This window comes from Bicyclus anynana, chromosome 20 (genome assembly GCF_947172395.1).
Source record: "Bicyclus anynana chromosome 20, ilBicAnyn1.1, whole genome shotgun sequence".
NCBI classification, from domain to species: Eukaryota; Metazoa; Arthropoda; class Insecta; order Lepidoptera; family Nymphalidae; genus Bicyclus; species Bicyclus anynana.
Genome location: NC_069102.1, coordinates 11,785,635 through 11,803,148, shown reverse-complemented (window position 1 = coordinate 11,803,148; position 17,514 = coordinate 11,785,635). Strand labels below are relative to the sequence as shown.

Sequence of the window (17,514 nt, the reverse complement as noted above, 5' to 3'; positions counted from 1 at the left end):
GAATTTATGAGGTTGTAGAGGGTAAACTTTAGATACACTGAACCGGCTTTACTAATTCTTTTAACCAATAGAAAGCCACGTTATTTGCGAGTATGACTATTTGTGTGTGTCTATTTTGATCCTCGTATTCCCACAGGAACAGGAACTATACGGGCGAAACATCGGAGCGTCTGTTAGTAATTAATTAATAGTTTTAAAAGTATAATATGTGGCGGTGGGCATGGCACATAGTTTGAAGATCCCATGGACGTTGGGGTCCCAAGGTATTGGTATGGCAGAACCGCACTAGAAAGCGCAGTGTTGGTCGACCCCCCACCAGTTGGACTGACGACATCAAGCGAGTCGCAGGTATTCGCGGCTCAGGATCATGATGTTTGGAAGTCCCTACAAAAGGGTTATGTCCTGCAGTGGACGTCCATCAGCTGACATGATGATGATGATGATGATGATATAGAAAGAATAATACTAACCGTCACAAGATTCTATATCAGCAGAAGGAATATCTCCTCGTTGGGAAGATGGTGTAGTATTAGGCAAAGGCAAAGGCCCATACAAATTGGGGTCTATGTAGTTGCTCCTAGGATCGTCTCCTTGCATCTCTTCAAGTTTCAATCTCTCCTCCTTCTTCATGAAGTCTTTTACTTCTTCCACATCTGAATCTACAGTGACCTGGGTCGGCTGCAGCAGTTCGTGGTGATTGCATTTCATGGACTTGATTGCTTCTTTTTCACTTCTGTGCACTTCTATTGGTGAATTGTTTTCATAATACTAAAACAAAAATAATGAAATCAAATACAAAATACACATACAAAAACAAACATCATCATCATTATGAACCCATATTCGGCTAACTGCTGAGCACGAGTCTCCTCTGAGAATGAGAGGGTTTCGTACCATAGTCCACCACACTGGCCCAATGCGTATTGACAGACTTTACACACGTAGATAATTAAGAAAAAATCTCAGGTATGCAGGTTTCCGCGCGATGTTTTTCTATTACCGTTTGAGACGTAATATTTAATAACTTAAAATAATTAAATAATAACAAAAACAATAATATACTTTAAAAAATATGTTATATAGCTATGTATGTTCCATTTGGAAACTCTAAGTACGATAAATAATAATTTCAGGACAATTTATTATTTTGGAGTAGACCGTATGTATGTGTTATTACGTAAATGGCCTACTTCTTTATTTCCTTACACTAGTAAAATTTAAGTATAGTAAGTAAAATAATAATTGAATGCAGATAATACATTTCAATTCAAAAACCGATGAGTTTTTTAATAAAATCCAACTATTTCGACAACATTCTATAGAATTTTAACGAAAACATAAAGAAACAATGAAAATACAAAGAAAAGCCCTAGGACTTCCTGATCCGAAGCTATAGTCTGGCAAGTTCGTTAGTGACTCTCCCATGATACGCGGGCGACGGGGGGAAAGACTGCGCGGGTGTGAAATCGTGCGTGCGGGGAAGTGAGGTGCATCGGTCGTGGGTATTTAATTCACTTCAATTTCGCTACACGCCCTCGTCCTGGCCCGCGCGGACTATCGGGAGTGTTACGAACGAAGTTGCCAACCTAAACTTAGATAGTTTTGTGATTATTTTTAGATAGTTTTGTGTGAGTATACAGTATACAATATGAATCTTGACAATTTGTTGCTACTTGCTATGAACGAATAGAAATACGTTATAGTTGGTGCTGCATTTATTTTGTTGATCCTTAGAGCGATGCGTAGCGCCGCGGCATTGCAAAGATTTCACCATATCATCACACACGAGCGGTGCGGCGCCGCAACTTGTCCCAGCGGCACTGTAGCGGCGTTGGACAGTCTGACGAAAGTAATGTTGTCACGCATAAACAACTGAGCGGTGCCGCTCCGACGTCGTAACACATTCACCCCTAAGGTTACATTTCACCCCGGAAAAATCCATGGTTTCCGCGGGATTTATGAAAAACGCGCGGACGAAGTCGGGGACGTCCGCTAGTTAATAATAAAAATAATCTTACCAACTTCAACTTTGGGCTCGCTAAAAGGTTCAGAACGTTGTGTCTACCCGACATTGGATGCCAATTTAAAGCCTTGCATCCGACGTAGATCTTCACTTTCGAATGAGTGGCAACCAAAGTGATATATCCATTAGAAGTGCCAAGACTCCAAGACACTGACTTTATGTGTCCACCATTCAGGCTTTCGAGGTAAACTAGAAAAAAAATTATTTCTTGTTAATTATGATTATGGAGAACGAATTAAATGTAATGAAAGGAAATACCTAATGTATTTCATTGCAAAGGTACCTATAGAAGAAGTGGCTTTTAGATTTCATGAAAATAAAATCCATATTCCATAACTATCTGTGCCCAGCGATTTCAATCACAAAAAAAATAGCCTAAGTAGCCTCTTTATTCTGCATCTATCTGCCAGTGAAAGTCGTGTCAAAATCGGTCCAACCATTTCAGAAATTAGCCGGGAACACAGAGGAAAATTTTAAAATTGTTTTTCCGTTGCCGGGTGGTTAGGGTAAGTCTGGGCCGGGCATTCCCTTTTATTATGACCAACATTCACGATAGTTTAAATTCTACAAAAGTTTATACCTTTATTGCTTTTTGAATTAAAGTACAGTGATACAGAGCGATCTTCAACACCCTTCGCGTATAACAGTTCTTCACGACCAACGCTGGTCCCGAGAGGCTCTCGCACTAAGATGGCTATCTCGCCGCCTTCTGCTTCTGTTGCTGCGGTTCTGACGTCATCTGTTGCTTCTGAAATTAAACGTAGAAGAATTTCACTTACAGAAGAACGTATAAACGAGTCTAACCTTATAAACTAATGTTGTAGGAGGTAATCTTTTTATAATTGAACCGATTTTCAAAATTCTTATACTACTAAAAAGCCACGTTATTTATGAGTTTCATATAATATATTATCTATATTTTATCCTTCACATTCTCGTGGGAACGGGTGAAACCGAAGGTCTAGTTTATTATGCTTATTTATGTACTTTATGTTCTGCATTCATATTACGTTAGGGTTGATGACATCTTTTTAAATTGTATATAAATTAGAAGTATTCTAATAGTAAAGCAATTTTGTAAAAGTAACAGGGTATCTGCGATCATTACTTTCGGAGCTACAGGGATTTAAAGGGTCAGATTTGCGGCGCTGCCACGGATCCCTGAAAAACATCTCATACAAAATGGTACGATTTAATGACGTCGTAGGTCATAATGATTGATAGATTTGTATGGGCGTTCAAGCTAAATTACTAATATCTTTGTTACGATAACATATTTTTAATAGATTTTGAAATTATAAAATCTTATTTGTTTTGCAAATATCCAGACAATCTACTTTTTATGTATATATTAGTTAACATTCATCTTATTTACCCAAATGTATCATAAAAATCAATATATTCAAACCTAGTCATCATCCCCATTACAGATTTTCTGTCATTATTTTTATTTATTTATTATTGGTATTTTACCTCATAGATTTATAACACTTAGATAGTGTGCAGTCGCAGGATTCGTAAGTCGTTTTATGTGTCCCGAAATGGGAGCCCTTGACGCATCGCTACGCTACGACAAGTACGCTTGTGTTAGCTCTAATGCCTAGTTCGGACTTACCAAACTTATTGGATTTACCTCCCAAAAATCGATCGTACTCGACTAAAATACTAAAGTAGTCTGAACTAGGCCTTAGTCACATAGTCACAGAAGTGGCTTACGTTTGTAATGAAAAATTGTTAGGTGTTGCGGGTCTATAGGACATTATAATTATACGGACGGCCGCGTGGCGCAGTGGGTAGTTACCCTGCTTTCTGCATCCACGGCCGTGGGTTCGATTCCCACAACTGGAAAATATTTATGTGATGAGCATGGGTGTTTTCCAGTGTCTGTGTGTATTTATACATTATATAAGTATTTATATGTAGTATATAATTGTATATTAATATTATAATATCAACTATCTTAGCACCTATAACACAAGCTACTCTGTATGCTTACTTTGGGGCTAGATAGTGAGGTGTATTGTTTAAGTATATTTATTTATTTATTTTATTATTTTAAGTTGTACCCCAATTCATTCAAAAAATATCGATACTTATAAAACATAAGGGAAGAGACACGATAATCGCTGAGATTGCCGTGTCACAGTTCACGACGATAAGTGTGTCCTAGTATAGAATTCGTGAATTGCCGTATCGATAAGCGGTTTTTGACCCACTGAACTTTTTGTTTTGTACAATGATAATTTCAGAATAAGTGTGTTTTATTTGAAATATTTTTGGACGCTTATAGGTTACTAACTGCCTCTTCGATGTACTACTAGTTCATTCGACTACTGTCCCTTAATACGACTAAATTCTAATAAAACTTGTTATAGACGAATATGACATCGACGAATATAAAATAGCGGAATAACATCCCAGATGTAATTAGGTTCAAGAGAACATCACGGATGAATAAGTTAAGATTAGATTTTAGAGACAACGAACTTCCAATCCAAACAATGTTCGGTTGGAATTTGTATTGCGGGATTTTGAATGCAAAAGTAATAACAAAAATACTTATACAAATATATTTTGGTTACTTGAAGTAACATTTTATCGAGACTTTTTATGCCTATATTGAATGTAAGACAAAGATTTTATACTATTAGATACGTCACAAGTGCATCGAAACTGAGGTGAACAAAGGTGGCTAATTGTCTTAATTTCATTTTGTCGCATAGTAAACAACGAAAGTTATTTAAACAAATAATACCTAAATGTTGTCTACAACGTCGAGTTGCGTGTTGAGAAAGTGTAAAAACTATATATACCTATGTCACCGTTAAATTGTAACTTACGTAAGTTTATAATCAAATATTGTAATCTGTCGATATATTATGAACTGAACATAGTGATTACAATTTACCGTGTTATATTTCGGTATATTTTATTCTATTGAAGTGAAACCGTTAAATTGCAATTTTAAAACGTCAACTCTTCAAACTTGCTCCATAAAGGTCGGCCTTACAGCAGACCTTTCTGTGTCCAAAGAGTTAGGAATGAATTTTTCCCGCTTTAATAATTTTGTAACTCTATGGTAAATTCATCTTGATTGACAATTTAACGGTTTCACTTCGATAGATTTTGTTATACCGAAAAATAACACGTTAAATAGTAATCAATATGTTCAGTTCATAATATATCGACAGATTACAATATCACGAGTAAGATTAAAACGAACATAATTTACAATTTAACGGTGACATATAATGTAAATAAACCCAAAATTGAGCATGTGTGCGCTCAGTGGAGTAGTTGAGTTTGAAACACGTTTTGCGGTGATTTTATTGGCGGCACGTAACGTATCTAATTGTATAAAATTATTGGTCATAGTGCCCACAGAAAGTACTTATCTAAAAGAAGTGTGAAGCCCAAAGATCCAGGAAATGTATGAGATGTTTTAGGTAAGTAGGCATTTGGTTTGTTTCACAACGTTTCAACCTCGTGTTTGCTATCGGAACTTTGCAGCTATCCGAAGTTATTCTTGACTCGGACGACGAACACGATGTTTGACTCATGACATCTTGTTGTTTTTGTTCGCTTCGGGCTAGTTCAACTTTCGTATAACATGCTCAAGAGATCCCTTTAACATTGTGAAAGTGACTATTTATACGTAAACCGTACAAATTAATTTAAATAATTTATTTTATTCATACGAACTTTATATCCGGATAAATAATTACATGTCATTCATACGATTTTTGTAAGACCATCTTCAGACTAACATTGTTAAATTTTCTTGTCTATAGGCCTACTAATATTATAAAGATGTAAGATTTTACATTTGACGATAGGCTCCGAAACTACTAGGCTATTTAAACAATTCTTTCATCCATGGAATGCTACGTTATCAGCGAGTAACACATGTTATATATTATCCACGTATTTCCACGGATTTAGGAACTACGCGAATGAAACCGCGAGGACTCTGCTAAACCGCTAGGTGGCTCAAATATTACTTTTTTTTATAGAATTAAAAATTCTTTCGAATAATATAAATCACCATTTCCTTATTACAGACACATTAGCACATTACCACTACCTACCATAAAGATTAAATTATAAATTATTGTTTTTCTATTGATTTTGATAAAAATACACGTAAATTTTGTATTGTTACATGTAACATTTAACAAAACTACCGCAACGATATTTTATACTAGAGATAGGGTACTAGCCCATCAAAACTGAGGCGGACAAATGGCATAATTGTCTTAATTTCATTTAGTCACTTATTAAACAACGAAATTTATTTAAACAAATACGTACCTATACCTAAATATTGACCACAAAGTCGAGTTGTGTGTTCAGGAAGTGTAAAAACTATATATTCTCGTACTTACTTAAAGGAGAATGCCAGATTCTGACCCAGTCCTAACTCAGAATTTTGCGGAAAATGTAAATGTACTAAAATTAGCCAAATTTTAAATAATTGTTTTTTAATAAACCATTTTTATTGTTAAACTCCGGAATAAAAATCTGCCAAAAAAAGTAATTCAATCCATTACGCTATTTCCTCGTAGCAGACATTGTTTACTTATTTTTTAAAAATCTTATTTCAACCTTGGGTTCAAGCCCTTTAAAGCGTTTTTATTCTATTTTAATCACTTTAGGTTCAAAATGACTAGAATCCAGAACAGCGAAGTCTGATCAAAATGTAAAAATAAGCAATCATAACACTGTCAAACTGTCAAAACACATAGGTAATAATATTACACCTCGGAGTAATTTGAAAATAATTATACCCCTAGTTATAAAGGGTTAAAAGGTATTATATATTTAATAGTACACAAAATCCAATAAAATGAAGTATAATATATTGTTGCAAATGAATTTTTTTTAGTGGGTTAAACTCCTATACATTGTCTGGCATTGTCCTTTAAAATGTAAGTAAACACAAAATGCATGTGTGTCAGTGGAGTAGAAAAATTCAGATCACTTTTTGCGGTGATTTTGTAGGCACGTAACATGTCTATAGTATTAAATATCGGAGCGAGCAAAAGCAGTTGCTAACAGAAAACCGTACGGATAAAAGTTAATACATACTTGGGCACGTTTTAGTTCACAAACTAGTTACAGACAATTACAGGTGATATTACAGAGCCATTCATGTGCGTAACGGTGACGGGCAAAAAACGCGCCGCGTATGGTCTTCCTGCTCCCGGGCAGGTAATGTACTGCTACGTTTGTGGGACGCCTTATGTGGAAGATTAATATAGGCTGAACACGTTTGTGATTGTGATAGATGTCGATGGAAGTATTGGAATACTGTATCAAGACAAACGGTGGATTTACAAAACGGAGGTCCTGGGTTCGATCCCCGGCTGGGCAGATTGAGATTTTCTTAATTTGTCCAGGTCTGGCTGGTGGGAGGCTTCGGCCGTGGCTTGTTACCACCCTACCGGCAAAGACGTACCACCAAGCGATTTAGCGTTCCGATACGATGCCGTGTAGAAACCGAAAGGGTGGTGGATTTTCATCCTCCTCCTAACAAGTTAGCCCGCTTCCATCTTAGACTGCATCATCACTTACCATCAGGTGAGATTGTAGTCAAGGGCTAACTTGTAACAAATAACAAAAAAAAAAAAAACAGCGGGATGGACGGGAAAGGGGTGATCTTACGATAGTTAGGGTCGCACTGTCATACGAGTAGTTTCCAGTTGTGGGAATCGAACCCACAACCTTGCTACCCACTGCGCCACTTGGTCATATGTTAGCTCAATTCATAAAATTAAAGCTGTTAGTCAATAGTCAATATTCATTTATTAAAATTAGGCTTAGCTTACAAGCATTTTCGAAACGTCAGGATTATTTTAAGATAATGGTGATAATAATTAGTCGAAAACTTAAAATTAACAAGTTTGCTACGTTACGAGAAGAATTTTGTCGTATTTAAGTTCCGGCCTGTGCGACAGCTAATTGTCCTTGTCTTATCCTGTCTCTCATTATTCCTATGAGTATGAGTAAACTTACGGTGGATAAACTAAGTTCCCAAATACGAACAAAAGAGAAAATACCCGTAAATTCACCGATTTTGAAAAATGCCTATAACTTTTGAAATATCACACACAAAATCCCGGGCGACGCAGCAGTATAAGCAATAGGATGTAATCAATCGATTCATTCAAAAAATTTGTACGGGCGATGAGTTTCCATGTCTACAAGAACCTTTGAAGTCTGGACCTGATACGGGAAAATTAAGGTCGTAACGCAAAACAGGCATTCTTGCTACGAGAAATATATGTTTCGAATATCAATATAGTTTAAGTTTAGCGTTGACGCAGTGAAGGTGTTAAAGTTACAAGGGTCCAAACGCACCATTACCATTCTCCAAGTGTTTTCGCCGCGTTGCAACGACTTGCGGTACAGAAGGCTTCAGTGTGCTCGTGGCGTTCGAGCCGTCCTCATCTCTTGTTGTGTAATTTTTTATTGGTTACTTGGGATAGGCAGGGGGAGTGACATGAGTGGAAAAGAGGAGTGTTTGTTAACAGTCAAAGGGTCCTTTAACCCTACACATCACGTTCACAAGTGCGTGACTTCACTCAAGATCATTCTCTGCCATTCTAGGGTCTTATTTTGGCTACAGTTTAATTTGTTAATTAAGTTGTCCTGACAAATCATAACCTTTGTTCGACATTAGTTTTCTTATTTTTGTAATCACTTCTGAGTCTGCTTAAACAAGGTCCAATCAATGAACGGTCCCTAATCCAACAAATAAAGTGAAAATTGGACTCAGATTCGGCTAACTAATGTTATTCATTGTGACTAAAGGGCTAAGCTGTTTGAAGTATTCGTGATTGCGTGGGCTTCACAATTCGTGGGCTTGTGATACAACTTGCCTTCCTTGCCTTATATGTACAGACTGGTAAGCGGACATTGTCATTTGGGGACATATGGTTGATACTGTGCATATGGTGCGTATTCTAAAGAGATTGATAATATTTATTTTTCTGCTCCCATTTCGTAATCTACGGAATGTAAAACCTCAAACCATATCACAAAGCTGTTCATTCCTACAGGTCGTTCGGTAATGTTCATTACAATATAGGTAAACCGTGCTACAATGTTTTTTTTTTAAATAGTTCAATGGCATCGGCTATATATTTAGGCTTCCATAAAAGAGACAAAATCTAGGAGGCCACGCTGAGACTAAATCTAGGAGATTATATAATGATTTATTTATTTTCCTATCATCCGCGAAAAGTCGACGAACCCATGCGATAACGTCACCCAGGTCCGACAAAATATTCTCTACGTACGTTTCACCACGAAATCATGATGAACTTCCGCAAAGTAACGCCTGCTTCTATCCAATATTGAAATCTAGGAGGCCACGCTGAGACTAAATCTTGGAGGCCACGCTGAGACTAAATTTATGAGTGGAGGCCACGCTCTTCTTTTCAAATCGTACCAGTAGTTCCTGCGATTAGCGCGTTCAGTCAAACAAACAAACAAACTCTTCAGCTAGCTAGCTAAGTCAGCAGCAGTATAGATTAAAGATAAATGAGACAAAATTAACATTATTGCGGAATATAATCAAGTTTAATGAGAATTTTCTTTTGTTTTGCTTAAAAATAGATCCACGTAATGTAGTTGTCCGTGTAAAAGATTGTATCACTTCATTAGCGCCGGCGATACACAAAGAACTCTATCAGACTTTATTAGCGCGTCGACCAAGCTCTATTTAATAGGCTCGAAAATTGTTTCATTTTGGGTGTGAAATGCGAATAGTAAAGGTAGCATTCGGTTCTCAGCGATCGTAAACCCATCCACGCCCGCCGGTCGCGCGACGCGGTCTCGGGATTTGTTTAGAGATCCATATAAATTCATACTAAGCAGTGGCGTGCACAAGGTGTTTAACCAGGGTATCATCAGTGTTGAAGCAACACATGTTTCTTCTCACTGAAATATTTTCCTAAACTAGGTCGCCTGGAAGAGATCGCTATAAAGGGATAAAGCCGCTTTTTAGAATCCTGTCTACGTCTTTTTATTTAATGTTGTTTGTTATACCTAAATATTGTTTGTTGCCTTGTTCTGTGTACAAATTAAGTGTATAAGAAACATCTCGAAGAGACTATCCACCACCTGTCTTCAGAGTATCCTCGATCACATTGCCAGGAGAAGGAGATAACTTACAAAAACTAGTAATTATTGGCAATAAGGAATGACAGAGACCTCAATGACGTAGCCTGATGCATTCATTCATTGGTCACGCCCAATCCGCGCCACTCTCGATACCAAAGAGGCCAAATGGCGGGACCAAAAAAACAAGTTATTGTTATTGTTAAGGGTCTTGACCCTTAAGGAATACAACGCAAAGGGGACCCTAGGTAAGTTATGCAGGCCACTACTTATGAATTGAGGTAAAGTTTGTAATATGAAGGAGTGGGTGAAATATATGCAAACCACAAAACGTAGTCTACAATATTAGCACAAATGCAGTTCATAGCAACCGAGCAATGACATCAGCTCAATTTGCTTCCACACCTACACATTAGCGTGAATTGAGTGCGAATGATATAATTTATTATGTTCGATCATGTTTATGACACCCAGTATTCTCTGCTAAAACGTAAACAGTGATGTGCAGTTTAATGATGCTTAAATGCACTGCCAGTACCGTGAGGACTCATTCATCATCAACCCCCAAAATTACCCCGTTTAGGAACTCAGCAGTTATACTCCAAATCTGAGAGAGTTCGATCTCGACTATGTACTATACTGTGTTATATTGCCGTGCCGCTTGTGGTAAAAATAATGATATTAATAATGATGACTTTAACACAGTTGAGTAATTATTTAGTAGCTATGTATTTCATTATAACAACATATGGTGAGTTGTGACGTTCTTAATGGCGAAAATTAAACTATTTCACAGATGTTAAGCACAGCAGTCATCAAAATCATCGTTAGCCTATTTTTATGGGTATTCCAGAGAGACGCCTATTTAAGGCATTCCTTATGGCAAACGAGATTTGGAATTTACAACGCGAGCTATCGGAACATAATCAGCTCTCTCCACCACACTATCCATAATTACATTGAATAAGAGTACCTATTTATGCACTCCATTTATTTGGATCTAGCTGACGCCGCGTGGTTCCCGTTCCCGTAGTAATATATATAAAAATATAGCCTGTAGCCTTCCTCGATAAATGGGCTATCTAACACTGAAAGAATTTTTCAAATCAGACCAGTGGTTCCTGAGATTAGCGCGTTCAATCAAACAAACAAACTCTTCAGCTTTATATTATTAGTATAGATTAGTTTACAAATTAATTGGAAGCTCGTCGTAAATAACACGATCAGATGTTGATAATAATCGTAACCGACGGCTTAATTCTCCTCGAGACTCGAAGGTGTGCAATAGCCAAAATTATAATTTGTATTTATTAGCCAAACCCGGGCTACTACTAAACAAATCTTCCGAAAAAACTAGAACATTATTCTTGTTATATAGTTATTTGTTTACTTTACTAATAATTCTCTGGACACATTATCAAGATGTGTCACAAGATACGAGGTACGACACAAGATAATCCTGACTATGAGGTTAACGTACGTTTTAGTGCCCTGCTGGCAAAGATTAAAGGTCTATCTGACTGAATTGCTAATAAATTTTATTAAGTTACAGTATAAAACACATAATTACACAAATTTATAATTTCTCAGGGGATAGACATCTCCTAACTGCCTGCCTGCGATCGAATCAACTTTTTTTTTTTATTTTGAATAAGCAAGCGCTTAGCTGCAATCATGCCTGATAGTAAGCGATGATGCAGCCTATGGTGGAACGCGCTTGCCTAGAAGATGCCTATTCACTCTTGACTTGAAAATACCCATATTGTAGGTGGTGGGGAAAACTGAAGCTGGGAGAGCATTCCACATCTTTGCAGTGCGTATAAGGACGGCCTCCGTGGCGCAGTGGTATGCGCGTTGGATTTACGGATTTACAAGACGGAGGCCCTGGGTTCGATCCCCGGCTGGGCAGATTGAGATTTTCTTAATTTGTCCAGGTCTGGCTGGTGGGAGGCTTCGGCCGTGGCTAGTTACCACCCTACCGGCAAAGACGTACCGCCAAGCGATTTAGCGTTCCGGTACGATGCAGTGTAGAAACCGAAAGGGGTGTGGATTTTCATCCTCCACCTAACAAGTTAGCCCGATTCCATCTTAGACTGCATCATCACTTACCATCAGGTGAGATTGTAGTCAAGGGCTAACTTGTAAAGAATAAAAAAAAAAAAAAAAAGGAAAGAGGGACTAACTTTTTACGACGAAATCAAAAAAGAACTATATATTCGAGGCCTCCGGTAATGATCGATATATGTCGTAGCATGCTTCCTAGGACTTAAGGGGAGGAAAGGGGGCCAATCTAAACCCCACGGCATCTGACCAAAGGGAGAGATGTGTCAGAAAATCGTTAAGAAAGCATTACGTACTTAAATATGGGCGTTCCCATATAAGATATGTTACTTATTGTGTTAAAAATTGTCTGATTCACAAAGCTACGCTTGCGCAAGCTCTCCCGATATGGCCGCCACGCGCCCTGACCCACTGACTCCTGCCACCGGATAATCGATCATTGAAAATCAGACATTGATAAAAAAACTCCGACAAATGTAAACAAACTTATAGGAATGATGATACTGATAGTTAGCGACTATGAGCTAAAGGCTCAAAATCAAAGGCAATGGAGCGAGTTATGCTTCTCTGAGTGATCGAATCAGAAATGAGGAGACGAAAGTCACTGACATAGCTCAGCGAGATGGTTGTTGGCGGCTCGAGATCGTTGTGTTTTTAAGTCCTTACAAGAGGTCTATGTGTATGTGATGACGATGATGACTTATTAATATTAGATTTTAGTATACTTTATTAAATGCATACTGCTGATTTGTTCCAGAAATATAAAATTCTAATTGTTTCGAAAGAAGTTTTGGTTTCGGCCGGATAAAAGTAGGTAGCTATTTGGCGCTTAATGTAGTAATAAAGATATTTCCGTACTTTCTCTCGCGGAAGGAAGGTCGATTTTCGAACCAGTTTTTTGACGGCCTCCGTAGCGCAGTGGTATGCGCGGTGGATTTACAAGACGGAGGTCCTGGGTTCGATCCCCGGCTGGGCAGATCGAGATTTTCTTAATTTGTCCGGGTCTGGCTGGTGGGAGGCTTCGGCCGTGGCTAGTTACCACCCTACCGGCAAAGACGTACCGCCAAGCGATTTAGCGTTCCGGTACGATGCCGTGTAGAAACCGAAAGGGGTGTGGATTTTCATCCTCCTCCTAACAAGTTAGCCCGTTTCCATCTTAGACTGCATCATCACTTACCATCAGGTGAGATTGTAGTCAAGGGCTAACTTGTAAAGAATAAAAAAAAAAAAAAACCAGGTGTCAAGGTAATTCGCACGAGTGATAGTTAGTTCATCCCGTCTCCCTAAGTAACCGTTCATAATGTAGCAAGCGTCCGTCACAGTTAGTTACGCCACATTCTGATTATGAACACAATGTCCTAGTTCCTATAGCTGTTCCTTCAAAGTCTTCCATAATTTTTAACATTAAATTGGTACTGTTAGAAAAAACCACTTCGCGACTTTGAAATTCCACGCTTTACTTACCGCTTCCATATGTTTTCTGTGCCATTTCTGCTTAAAAACTGCACATTCAGTTCTATTAATTAATTAGCGTAAATCATTACTAATATTATAAAGCTGAAGAGTTTGTTTGTTTGTTTGAACGAGCTAATCTCAGGAACTACTCGTCCGACTTGAAAAACTCTTTCAGTTTTAGAGCCCTTTTATCGAGTAAGGCTATATATTATCCCCGTATTCCTATGGGAACGGGAACCACGCGGCGTCATCTAGTTTAGAAAATAAGTGGAGATGCGATGGCCATTTTAGATTATAATGAAATCTTCATATGCCTATTAAATTATTTATATGTCAAATCTTTTGCAAATAATTTTTTTCCTTAATTTATTAAACGGTTTTATTTAGCCTGACTATTGTCGTTCAGCTAACTGTTAAATAATAGAATCAAAATCCGTAACTTTTCGAGAACACTCATTTGGCGGAAGAATTTTGAATTGAGAACGTGTCCATTTAAAAATGGCGTCAAAGGGTTAACAAGACATGGATCGAGACTATTTGCGTGCTCATTAGTGGAGTCGACACTCGGGAGTTGGGGACGGCGCGAAACTGAAAACGAATACGAAAATACAAATGGATGATTAACGGACGGAGCGGAAGTACGGGAATGTTATCGTAACTTGGGCTCTCTGGAGAAATCTAGAGAAATCTAGTGTTTACCACAACTTTTAGGGCGGTTACATACTATATCCGATTTGAACCCGTAGACATAGGGATGTAAAAACTCGGTAATTCGGATATTGCTTACGATGTAATGTAATGACGTATGGTTCCGAGACTTGGTCGCTAACTATGAGTCTCTTGGGAAGGCTCAGAGTCACTCCGCGGGCGATACATCTGATGAGATGTTCTGAGTATCTCTGCGTGATCGAATCAGAAATGAGGAGATCCGCAGTCACCGACATAGCTCAACGAGTCGGAACTCAAGTGAAATAAGCGGAGCACATTATTGAAAAGCCGATGGACTTTGGGGTCCCAAGGTGCTGGAATGGCGACCCCGCAATAGAAAGCGCAGTGTTGTTCGACCTTCCACCAGGTGGACTGACGACATCAAACGACTCGCAGGAATTCGCTGGATGCAAGTCCCTACAAAGGGTCTATGTCCTGCAGTGGAGACCAATCGGCTGGTATGATGATAATTACGCACTATCTAATCTCTGATCCAAGTGTAAGCGGAGCGTGGACAACATGGAATATCGGTTTAGTGGATAAGTCCGATTTAAATCCGAGTTATCCTCACGAATAACGGAAGTAGGATTTAGTGCGTAAGTTACAAATACATTGTTCTATCACTGGTTGACTACTTCGAAACGTATTTTCGTATTTTCACTGATTCCGGTTAAATGCCATCCTTTTACTTTACAGTAGCGTTATACTTTTTAAGAGCTTTAACTTGCATAAATCGTACTTTGTAATAATATAAAATTGAAAATTTTGAGAAAACCCCGACTGTCATGAAATTATTAATTAGGTACCTACACTCTCGATCAAGTCATCAACATTCTCTTTCAGTGCGTTCCAGACATTCGGTTATTTTCCCCCACTTTTCACCCCCCACAACTTTTAAACGGTTCAACCGATTTTCATCTAAGAACACTCGCGATTGTGTCACCTTTAATAAAAAAAAAAACTAAATTGAAATCGCTTCACTCGTTCGGGAGCTATGGTGTCGCAGACAGACTGACAGATAAACAGACACGTCAAACTTATACTATATATAACTTTGCGTCGGGGGTTAGGAAATAGTATCGTTTGGTCATTACCTTCGGGGTCAATCAATCAATCAATCAAAATCGAAATCAAATCTACAGAAAAGACTTTGCTAGTGTACGCTCGTCTACCAAACCATAAAGAATACATTTTACTTTTATTGGACGAAATAGAAAACTAACAAAATAAAAGGAAGTGGAAACAAATTTACCACACAAAAGCTGCATATGAACCTTAATGCTTTATATTTAGATACCAAATTGCAGTGTCACTAACCTTCGTTCAATGTAAGCGAATTCGAAGCGGACGTGGCGATGAGAAGCACTAAGATGCCGCATAAGGCTTGCGAAGCCATACTTCCTGCGAAAAAGGACATTGTGGACATTTTATTACCTGTGTACTGTGATTCTTTTTGTGTTCTAAACTAAACTAATATTCTAAAGAGGTACGTTTTGATATTATTATTTTTTCTTATACTGGGCCGATTCTCAGCGATCACATTATCAGCGAGTAACATAGGCTGTATTTTTGTCACCTATTTTTTTATTGAGAATGAATACTTTTTACTAACAAAGCCCTACTGCCTCCAGCCTCATTAGTATAGTAGCTAACCTATGCATCAGGATAATGACGTCCTGGGTTCGAATCCTGGTCAGGTTATGATTATGATTTATTACATGAGCTTTTCTTTCTAACAAGAAATTCACAAAAGCAAACAAAGTTGAGTTGTTGGTCTTACACCGTTCCTTGAAGAGGTAGATACATTAAGTCGTCGGACTACGTCATTATGCATCGTAACAGACTCAAATTTTCACTGTAAGCCCGCCAACTTGCATTAGAGCAAAATGGTGAATTAAAAAGAGGATAAAATTAGGTACAAGTTAGCCCGCTTCCATCTTAGATTGCACCATCACTTACCATCAGCTGATATTTTGGTCAAAAGTTGATTTGTAAAGAATAAAAAAAAAAGAAAAATATAGGCTGTCAGATTTTGTAAACTTAATAGAAAACGCAAGTAGTTTATAGTTAGTTAGGTAGTACTAACTAACTATAAACTACTTGGACTAACTATTACTTAGACGAACGGATTATTACGAGAAGGTCGGATTAAAGAAGTCTAAGGGCGGATGAAGTCGCGTGCGTCCGCTAGTCTTCCATATATCTAATAGCCTACCTGTTATGAAGCTAGAGCAAAAACCCACCACGCTGCTTTAATGCGATTTTTAAGCACACCCTGTACTTGTTTTTGACTAAAATAGGTTTTATTTGTTGTTGATATGTATGTTTGTCTGTTCAACGAAATTTTAAAGAATCATAATTTTTAAAAAATATGTTAGTTTATGTACATTATTCTGATGGCACACTAGATGTTAAGTTAACTTTTTTTATATTTTAATTCAATGTACAATGTACATATACAGATTATAATAAATATTATTATTTTAAATACTTGTCATATTAGACTTTCATAAATTTAAACTGTCACGATGTCTATATATTTTTATTAATTTATAATTAAATTACAAAATAAAAAATACATATTTTACCTTAAATCTAATTACCTATCACTAAAAATTATTATCGATAACTTTTTGTTCAATCACTATTTTCGCGCACTGTATTCGAAATTCAAAGTTCAGAGCTTTTCGTAGCGAGTGCGCGTGCGCGAACTGCTTACGCGCATACTCGACTAGTTTGGAAGATGCGGTGCGTAACTGCGAACTATATTGGTAACGATACCTAACCATGTTAAACTTGAGTACTTTATAGAATTATGACCAAGTTATTATTTATATCCATCATATGCAGGGACATAGAAATTATGATTAAGTCACTTTTGTAGTGTTTTTTGGGTCTATTATACTTATTTAAGGTTTAAATAAATCACATCAATGATTTATAATCTTGTATATTGTAATTATTACACTTATTTGTTAACCCATCCTCATTTAGTTTTTAATATTAATTAATGTACCTATCTATTTTCAGGTGTAGTTTTTATATGAGTACCATTTACAATATTAGGGCCTACGAGTAAATCAATATCAAAATCAATATTAACGTAACTTTCCAGTATCCAGTTATGTTCAAACGGTGCAGGG

The 17,514-nt window shown here is 37.4% G+C and overlaps 1 protein-coding gene across 2 annotated transcripts in view; it reads right to left on the bottom strand.

The window, feature by feature from the left end:
- LOC112047162 (cartilage oligomeric matrix protein) overlaps positions 1 to 17,119 on the bottom strand; it is a 39,263-nt gene extending 22,144 nt beyond the window's left edge. For both annotated transcript variants that reach the window (XR_008251875.1, XM_024084175.2), the window contains exons 1-5: positions 16,960 to 17,119; positions 15,689 to 15,772; positions 2,604 to 2,771; positions 2,019 to 2,212; positions 471 to 768 (exon numbers count right to left, since the gene is read on the bottom strand). Coding sequence is in view for 1 of the 2 variants with exons in the window: in XM_024084175.2 (XP_023939943.2) it covers positions 471 to 768; positions 2,019 to 2,212; positions 2,604 to 2,771; positions 15,689 to 15,767 (739 nt within the window). In the remaining variant the exon portion in view is untranslated. The remainder of the gene's footprint in view (positions 1 to 470; positions 769 to 2,018; positions 2,213 to 2,603; positions 2,772 to 15,688; positions 15,773 to 16,959) is intronic.
- Positions 17,120 to 17,514: the final 395 nt, after the last annotated feature.